The sequence below is a fragment of the Actinia tenebrosa genome, unplaced genomic scaffold, assembly GCF_029948245.1.
Source record: "Actinia tenebrosa isolate PJP-AT-01 unplaced genomic scaffold, QUT_ActTen_1.0 PGA_scaffold0__85_contigs__length_37466705, whole genome shotgun sequence".
Taxonomy (NCBI): domain Eukaryota; kingdom Metazoa; phylum Cnidaria; class Anthozoa; order Actiniaria; family Actiniidae; genus Actinia; species Actinia tenebrosa.
In genome coordinates, this window is record NW_028292569.1 from 3,904,199 (window position 1) to 3,914,133 (window position 9,935).

A 9,935-nucleotide genomic window follows, 5' to 3' on the forward strand; every position below is an offset into this window, starting at 1 on the left:
TCGCATGTTTCTCCGCGGCAGCGCGTATTTCAAACCCGCCAGTCTACACTTCTATCCCGGGACTTAGAGTGTCTCTTGTCTCGACGAGAACGCGCATGGCAGCACGTGCGCTGAAGAAAGGAGCACCCCTGCAGCCCTCTTCTTTATCTTTCCCCGCTTTTTGGATAAGAAAAGGTAACAAAAGTCTTACCTTTTATTTGCTTCTGTAACAAGGTTAAAATACGACGAATAAACACAAAATATCCAAGTCCTATCGATGTTTTATTCATCACATCAAATAAATCAATTTTTTTCCATTAACAAAATAATTTTTTCGACTTTCAATTTTTTTCTTTGGTTTTCTCTATTTCTTTCTTTTTTTTTTACATTAAGACCAATAAAACAATAAAACCTTTACAATGTCAATGGTCAAGAAACCATCACAATCAAAACATATTTGACAAAATCAGTTCGTCTGTCAGAAAAAAAATTCTCACAGTCCAACAAGTGGACGTATATTTTTTTATTTACTGAATAGCCAGATGAATTGAATCAACAAAATTTTAGTTATTTTCGGAATTTTTAATTTTTCACAATCTAAAGTCATTAGAGATGATTTCAGTCAAGTGTAAAAATTAGATAAATTTCATGCGAGTCCAATAGGACAGCAACACTAAAATGTCTTCCGCGTTTGAATGACATTTGTGATTGGATATCGGAAATGTAAGGGCACTTCGATTGGTCACATTGAAAACATTTTCACAGTAACGTTTTTACGTCACACTAAATCTTTATGATTGGACGACATTGTTTTTCTTGTATTTTGATTGGTGTAGATAAAAAGCCACTAAAGAGCCGGTTTTGATTCTTTTGTTACTTTTCACGAGCGCTATTTTTACCTCATTCATTTTGATTGACTTTAAAGGTACTTTAAACCATCTTCGTACAGCGCAATAAACAAATAATACTTACTTCCCTAGACAGAACAATGATTGTTATTGATGGACGTAATTTTTTTCAATTTTGTTGAGGTTAAATGAAATTAAGACTATGGACTTTGAACAGAGCCAGTTGCTTTAAAAAATAAGATTTGTCAATGAAACGCAATATTTTTTTCAGGTTTGATGGTAATCGATTTAAGAACTGGCGAAAAATATTGGAACTAATCTAATTTTGTACCTCAGACTCTTGTTTGGACTTGCTTTCTGAGCTTTCTCGTTTGGTTTCTTGTTTATCGTCTGTTTTTATTGTTTGTTCCGGGTTTGAATTGCTTTCTTTCTTATCTTCCTCACTCTTCGCCGCTTCCTTTTCCGGCTTCGAACCTTGGGAAGTCACATCTCCGTTCTCTGTTTTTTTCTCCCTCGGAGTTTTACTTTGTCCTTCGGTAGCGGACTTGTCCTCCGTCTTTTCGTCGTTCTTCTTCGCCTCTTGTTTACTGTTCGCGTCTGCTGTTAACTTCTCGTCGTCACTCTTCCTACGCATACTGCTGCCGTTGTCGGGGTTTCTCCAGTTCTGCGCCAGACTACCTGAACTCGGCCTCAGTTGCTGCGTACCTCCGCTATTCCCGCGAGGTCGACCCATTTGTTGTTGATGGCGAGACTGTGTCTTGCCCTGACCCCCCTGTCTGTTGTCTGTCCTTGAAGGGTGGCCCCTCCCGTATCCATTCCTGGTATCGTACCTGTCGTCTTTGCCGTCACTGTTGGAGCGTTTTCTTGGGCCCATGAACCATGGAGATGGCTTTTTACCATGGGAATTCTTATTACCTTTAAATAAAAATCAAATACTATAAGAATAAATTCTGTTCGGAAAACTATTGGTTGCACATCGGATTTCAGGTTTTATGCGTCCTTTTCAAGCCATAAAGAAAGCGTTTCAGTTAATCTCAAATGGTGACAATTCTAGCCTTACAACACCCCCCCTCCCCCTCGACTACTAACCACTGTCCTTGTGACCATTTTTGGAGTTATAGTCATGCTCTTCGGCTTCTTCACGGATGTCTTTGAGTTCAGAAGTCGGTGTTGTAGACCTTTTGTTAGGAGCCTGTAAACAAAGAAACTGTTGTGAAGACGGTGTACTTCAATTCTTCGGGTGCAACAACGCAGTTACTCAAAATCCCGCCATGTTGGTTGCTTTTACAAGAAAAGCTAATGAGGAATGCTTTGTTATCATCAACCACCATGACGGCTATGACTCAACATGCACCTCAAAAATAAGACGGTACTAAGACCTTTCCATCGCGTGGGGGGATGGGAGGGTCTGATTGTCACTCACCTGGGTCGACAGTCTTCCACTCTCCGTATTTTCACTCTCACTGCTTGACCGTATTCGCAGTGTTGTGTTTGTCTTCCCCTTTTGTCCAGGGTTGGTACTGATGGACATGGCTTCATTGAGGTCGCCACCATAACTATCTGTAGTCAGAGACCTATCCCTGCTGCCTACGACTGAAGGGTCATGAGTAGCTATGACGAGGTTAGTACCACTGCGCATCTCTGCTGGAGTAGGGATGTATGATGGTCCAAGGGGTGGGTTGATCCCCATGCTTTGGAGCTGTTGATCCAACTGTTCTTTCTCTTTCTTCATGTTCTCAACTTCCTACATAAAAAAAGTTTCATTTTCAGAAATACTTTAAAGGACTTATCAGTGCTGATTTTTCAGCAATAACCATATCATACATTAAAAACAACATATTTAAAGTAAAAATTAATACTATACACAAATGGGCTTCATAAATGTTTTCTGATTTCGTACAATGTCAGTTCCTAGAGTATTATTTCTTTGTTTAATTGTTGCACATAAGAAGACACGTGAAAATGGATACAACTCAAACAAAGAATTTATTCTTAAGGAAATGACACATGGTCTGAAATGGGAAAACCTTACACCCAAGGTAAAGAGGTCTGTCTATCTAACTTCAAACTTGATACAAACTGACCTTTAAATGAGCAAGATGATAGTCCAACATCATTCGGCAGTTTTCAATGCATTCTTTAGTCCCAACGAAAAGAAATGATACTTCTTTCTGAAAAAAGAATGGGGCCAAGAAAGAATGAATAAATGAATGAATGGATCACATTCCTTTGGGTAGTATAGCCAATTGCTATCAAATCATGAGGCTTGTATAAAACAAAAGAAAAGATTCATCATCATCATTGTTCATCATTGCCTGATGAGGACTAGCAGTAGCAGCTATAAAGATGCATTCTGCCCAACTGCCACAATATTGTGGTACAAATAAATAAGCATAGTAAAAATACGCAGGTGGTTATAGAAAATTTCGCGAGCTGATTGGTCAAGAAACTCACACTATCACACAATAATCACCTTGAGCAAAAATCCAAAATGGCGGCCAGCCACTTTGTTGCTGTTACTGGAATTTAAAAAATGCCTTTTATCTTCTTTTTTTCCCTTTTTTTGAAAGAATCACCTGTGTATTTATACTAAAACAATTATTTGCCTTGGGATCAGTGATTATTGGGGCATATTTACCTCGCCGCTCAAAGACTCGCGTCTCGGTAAAGATTTGGTGAATAATTGTAAAATAATCTTTGACTTATATCCAACATGAATAATCCTTTCTATTGTATTTAAAAAGATTGCTAACCTTTGCAGACTTTTCTTCCTCTGTTTCATTTTCTACTGGTGGTTCAATCTTTACTCTAGTCACTCCTGACCTATCAACCATATCTTGGATGATACGACCATTTTTACCAATAACCTTGCCTGAAACAATAAACAAGTATCATGAACACCCATCAACCATCCCCTACCACTTGGAGGTATAACAGTCAATACTCAGCTAATTCGGGAAAAGATTCAAAAAGAGAAGAGAGAATGCTAGCAGATAAGAAGGGGATTTTACTGGCACCAAGTTATAGGACAAAATTATAATAATAGGCATTCTACCTTTGAAAAATAAAAAATATCTATTTTCCATGCAAAAACAATGCATTGTCCCTGTACCATGGTATGGCTACCATAAACTTTTTTAACAGACCTAAAAATAAGAATTGGAACTTGACAGGCCATATCTTTGCCTTGCCAAAATTTTGACCAGAGGTGATGTGAGTAAGAAATGGGAAATCAGAAATGGCAACTTACTAGCTAGGTGTTATTTTTTAACTGTATTCTTGAATTGGGCTACCTGTTGTCCAATCTGGAAATGTTTTTTTTTTGGCTTGGCGTCCCAACTATTAACCCAGACATTTTCCCAAGCAAATATTAGAAAAGTAAGGAATATCTAAAAGTGAAGAGCGAATATTGACTCACCAACAAGAGGCTTTGGGACGTAAACTATTTCTTCAGCAAATTCTAGCAAACGCTTTGCCTCACTAATGGATGGTTCATTCTAAAATGACAGAAAAAAATTCAGGAATTAAATCAACTTTGCAATGGTCTGGATGACCATACCTGTTGCAACACAAATGTCACGTCAACCCAAATTCATTCAATTACTTTTTACAATTCTGAAAGAATTTTCCTTTTATCTCTTACTGCGGTTTTTGATACTCTGTGAGCTCAGATATTTCAACGGCTTGTTGTGAAATTGGTTTTTTACTGCTCCCAGTCAAAAACATAAAAGTAACAAGTGATTATTTTTGATTGACAGCAGCAAAAAAAAACAAATTTCATTGTGCAGCTTGTAACTACTGAGTTCGAAGAATATCAAAAACCCAGTAATCTATCTGGTGTAATGTACCTCTCCACAAATGTAGAAAGTACAGTTTTCTTCATCAACTTCAATAGATATGATACCAGGTAGTTTCCGTGCTTGTTGGATGTTTGCACCCTGTGCACCGATAGCCAAACCCATCAAATGTTCTGGCAGTCTCAGCTTGTCACACACACCCATCTGTTTCTTTGCCATCTATTAACAAAACAGAGTCGACCAATGTTATTAAAATGGCAACCGAGTTCTTCTGTTTTCCTCCTTCTGTAAAACCTAAGACCCTAAATTCCACTTGATCTGTGCATTAGCCATGCCCTGACTTTGATCAGCCTAGAGGTTGTTTCAGGGTATTGATTAAATGTAAATTTACGCCACCTATATTACTTACACTATAGTAATCGTTACTTTATATATTTTGTTCCTATATGTATATATCTTCTTTTTCTTTCGCCCACATAACTATATATTTGTAATATAATTACGACATAGACCCCCTCGATGAGCGTTACACTCTTGGTGTTAATGTAATGACAAAATATGTTTAAATAAAAGGGGAAAAAATGTAAAGGACTTAATACAGTCAATACAGTCTAGGTATAACACGTAAGCTTAAAAATTTTGTTTTGAGGTAGAAAATTATCAGGTACCTCAAGTTGTCTAGCTGTCTCATCTGTCCAAGACTGAAGGAGCATCTTAGTCCGCAAACTTCTGAAGTGCATTTCACTTAGCATTGCAGCCCTCTTCACAGGAAGTTCACTTCGTGACTATTGAAGAATATTCAAACATTTTATATCACTCCTAGATATCAAAATCATTAATTCAAACAGTTAAAACGGACATACTTGTATGTCAATAACTTACCAAGACTACAAGAACATTCAGGTTATCATTAAACCCAACACATGCAGCATTACACTGTCTTTTGAACTCTCTGTGGCAGCTCTCGTCTTTACATCTGAGAGACAGATTCATAATACCCACATCTAAAAACAGTTGACTGGGGATTTCTCTATAGACTGGGAGGGAAGAGGGAAAGGGCTCATTTCCCACTAATCTCCACCAAAAATATTTCCTATGCATACAGTTATTTCAAAAAACGTTGGTCAGGGATCTGAAATCTGAAATCTGAGACTGAGTAACACTCTGCAAAATGAAATATATTCTCAGCCGAACAATGTAGTTTCCTCTTAGAATGGCATATGAAGCATGAACTTTGAGTTAGAAATGTGATTTTTCGTAACTTAGCTAGAAAACATAAAAGTAAAGAATTCTGTTTAGTCTCAGACAACCCATTTCAGATCTCCATCTGACAATGTATTTTTAAATAAGTGTATAACGATTAAACCGCCAGTGGGAGGGGTGGTCATAGACACTCTAGGACCCCCTAGGGTGTGGTAGTTGTAACAACTGTTGTACAGTCAATTCAAAAAACATTGTCGTTGACCAACTCAAGCCTACACGACTGGACCGAAAGGAACTCTGGGTAGCAATCATTGAAGCCGAGTTGACTCCATAATTTTATCCGACTAGTTATGCCTTGTTTACAGCACGAACCTTCGTAGGCGAGCGGGAAGTGTTGAAGGAGACTTTTTTTTAATGCCTTCATATTTTCAAAATTGTGAACTGAATCATAACTACTTTGTATAATCATAACTACTTTCATATTTTCAAAATTGTGAACTGAATCATAACTACTTTGTTTTTCTTTCCCTAAACCCAAAGACATGCATTTTATGGATTGTTTCTCGTCATTATGATCTTATTACTAGCGGGAACAATTAATTCAGAACGAATATTTAACCAATTCAGCGATTTTTACCCATATTCCTTTCAGTCAAGTCGTGTAGGCTTGAGACGGTCAACGACAACATTTTTTGAATTGACTGTATACTTCATTAGAAACAGAAAGAATATATACTCACATGGCCCTGAGATCAGGTGCAACATCAATCATCACTTTATAGTACATATTCCTACTGATTGGACCACTGAAAAACAATATATTGCACATTAATGAAGCGGTTAATTGAAAATTTTACAGCAAATGTATATGTTTCCGCTTTTTGATTGGTTGAGAGCTGTCGTAAAAAAGAGGACATACCAACACATTATGTCAGCAAATTATGAATTGTTGGTGCAAGAAGCCAGTGCGCACTTCAAAGGCCTCGTAAGTACATAACATTTCGATCAACTGTTGACATCATAATGTGGTAAACAAGACAACATTCCATGCTAAATTTGTTAATTCTATGACCTGTGACATAACTTTTTTTGTGTCAAGCACATATTCATTAAAATCAATATTGATGACTCACTGTTATGAAAGGTTGCCTAAATTTGAAACAGCCACTTATACTTGCACTATGTTCTAACAGATTTACAAACAGTTTTAAAGATAAAACAAAACTCACTTAGTGTTGACTGGCCTGATTCTTTCTCTTGGCACAATCTCATTGAACGTTGCATCCCAGCCATTGTACTGAACAACATAGAACTAAAAAAAATACCAAAACTACACATTAAATTCTGATCACCCCTCTCACAGCGTAGGGTGACATCCTTAGGGGGTGGGGCTGGGCACAGGGATCAAGACATATAAATCAACGTATAACGTATATGGCACTATACTGGAAAAGCTTGCTCTGTGTGTGCGCTGCACCAGTGGAACAACCTACCAAAATACTTACGTCACTCACCATCTGTAGATTATTTCAAAAGAGAACAAAAGACTTATTTAACTTATAGACCAGATATATGAGCGTATCTGTGAATATTTATGTATATACATATTTTTATAAGTTTTTCCTTTTATTTTTTGTCACTTTCTACAGAACTGTCTCATTATTATTATGCTACAATATTATTATTATTATCATTATTATTATCATTGTTATTATTACTATCATTATGGCTGGTTTTCCTCAAAAGGAATGTTTCATAATCCACCGATATGCAGTCTTGTTTCATGAATCATTAAATTTGTCTGGATTTCTGGCTTCAATCAATGAAGATAATTAAGGAATAAAACTGTTTCAACTGTCAGTTCTTTGACGGATAACAATCAAATGACCAGATGTCTGCTGCTGAAGCTTGCTGTCTAAGAAGTGCAATTAGTCCTCAGTTATTGTGCAAACGAGAAAATTCATTTTAAAATGATGACAAATGGCCCATTCTATGTCATTTTTGTGCCTCCCCTTTATGAAGGATATCATTTTTCATCCCCACTTTGCCCCATGATGTCTACTTGACTTTTTAATTACTCATTCCTGGAAAATGATTATTTTTGTAAAGATCTCAAGGATCTTTATTTTTCCTAACACCTAACATATTCTACAAGATTTTTCATAGGACCTTCTGTCTGAACCCCCCTTATAAATAATAGTCACCTTTTAGCCACCCAAACCTAAAGCTTTTATTTTAAGGGCTATGCACAGGCAAAGGAAAGACATGAAGTCTAAACAAGCTTGGCCTGAGACAAGATACAAGTTGACACATTACAATATTCAATGCAAAGAAAAAATATTATAATTAGGGACAGAGAAAAAAAATATATAGAACTAACACTGGTAGTAAATAAATAGATATGCCTTAAATATAACTTTGAATATAAATATAAGGGGGGGAGGAGTGGGGCTAAAATCAAATGCAATGTAATAATAATGCAAGCATGCAAAAAGAAATCTAACCTCTAGTAGTAAATATCAATGATAACAACATCTACTGTCAATATTTGAAATATTTCATACTAGTGTTTGGTGTGATTTTCTTGAAAGATTTTTCATGATGTTTTGGTTAGCAATATATAGTTAATAAAAACAATTCTTCATAACCCAAATAATGGAATACCAATATGAGACAAACAAAGCGAAAATAATAATTTTAACATAACAATAAAAAAATATATATATAATGATTTTATTTTGATACCTCGCCTTTCTTGAGCCCTATCCTAGCTGGCCACCATCCACAGGGCTCATCATCATTTGCTCTTGAAAAAATCTGGGTAAAAAAATTAACGAAAAGAAAAGAAATATTTTCTCAACTTCAATAACAATAAACAACCATTTTGCAATGAAACGGCAAATAATCCCCTTGAGAATAGAATGACAATAGGCGTTCAAAACAAAACACGAGCAAGCATAATATAATTAGGGAATACGTGGATTATAAAGTAGTAAAAAGTCCCGGTAGAAAAGAAAATGTAATGATCATTTTTAAGGAAATAGTGTTAATTCTGATTTTTCAGGAAAGGTATATAAATTACAAGTAAATTTCATGAGTTTCCAACTGGCGGCCGTAATCGGAGGTAAAGAAATAATAGAGTAGACTTAATGAATTACAATGAGCCTAGTGGGTGTTAGTTTGAGTTAAAACATTAAAAAAACCATCATAATTAATCATTTACACGATCATTTGCCTTAGAGTTTTGTATGGAGTCTTTAAGACTATATTAAATAGCCCAACGGTAGCAAAAAAGCAAGAAAAAAGGATAAAAAGATCGGATTAAGGTCAACAGTTCGTCCCACGTGAGTCGACGTAAACATTGGTCAACTTAATTTCGCGCGAATATTGCACAAGAATGAATTTCGAGTGGAAAATTGACAGCAATCTTTAAAAATCAACCTTATCGACTTCTAAAACCAATGTATTCGAATATAAACAGGTCTAAAGGTTAACGAGGATAATTTATTTTAGTGTTTTGGGTGAAACTTGAACAAAAACAATCTTGCGCAATGTCCTGTTGTGTCGTTAAGTTTCTCGTCGCACATGCATCATAACAGCTTGGTTTTTTACCTCAACTTCGTCGTCAACGTAGAGATCTTTTCTCTGAGTAGTAGAAGGTGGTAGACGAACTTCTTCGTAAGACACTCGTTTAGGGTTGTTCAGGCTTGTTTAGGAAGAGAATAAATATTATGAAATTATTACAATATCATTATTTGAACCTAGATGCCACGCGCGGTCATTCAGCTTTTACTCACTCGTGTTCCAAGGCTACACTGACTTGATCCTGGTGAATATTACGAACATATCCCTGAAAAAAAGATAAAGATATTAGTCTTATGTCCTAAGTAAGCAAAGGTAGACTTAAAGAGGGTAAATTACCTTGTAGTAAGCGCCATTTTTGCCACAAACTTCGACAGCAAGTTCCTCCATATTCCCCCCTTGTTGCCCAACAGTAAATGACCCCGATGGATGACGGGATAACAACAAACTGCCGGAAGTACTATACTACATAATTCACTTCCGGTTCAACCTTCACCTTGTCAAAACTCTTGTACATCGATAATTT

General features: G+C 36.3%; 1 protein-coding gene across 1 annotated transcript; it reads right to left on the bottom strand.

Annotated features, from left to right (window-relative positions):
• Positions 1 to 242: 242 nt before the first annotated feature.
• Positions 243 to 9,826, bottom strand: LOC116294083 (fragile X messenger ribonucleoprotein 1 homolog A). Its single transcript, XM_031701615.2, has 15 exons — positions 9,749 to 9,826; positions 9,625 to 9,677; positions 9,440 to 9,533; positions 8,573 to 8,644; positions 7,057 to 7,139; positions 6,568 to 6,633; positions 5,507 to 5,600; positions 5,293 to 5,409; positions 4,676 to 4,843; positions 4,246 to 4,324; positions 3,581 to 3,699; positions 2,912 to 2,998; positions 2,251 to 2,571; positions 1,917 to 2,019; positions 243 to 1,742 (listed from the first exon to the last, which is right to left on the bottom strand). Exons 1-15 carry the CDS (start codon positions 9,797 to 9,799, stop codon positions 1,147 to 1,149), a joined length of 2,103 nt encoding a protein of 700 aa, XP_031557475.1. The 5' UTR covers positions 9,800 to 9,826; the 3' UTR covers positions 243 to 1,146.
• Positions 9,827 to 9,935: the final 109 nt, after the last annotated feature.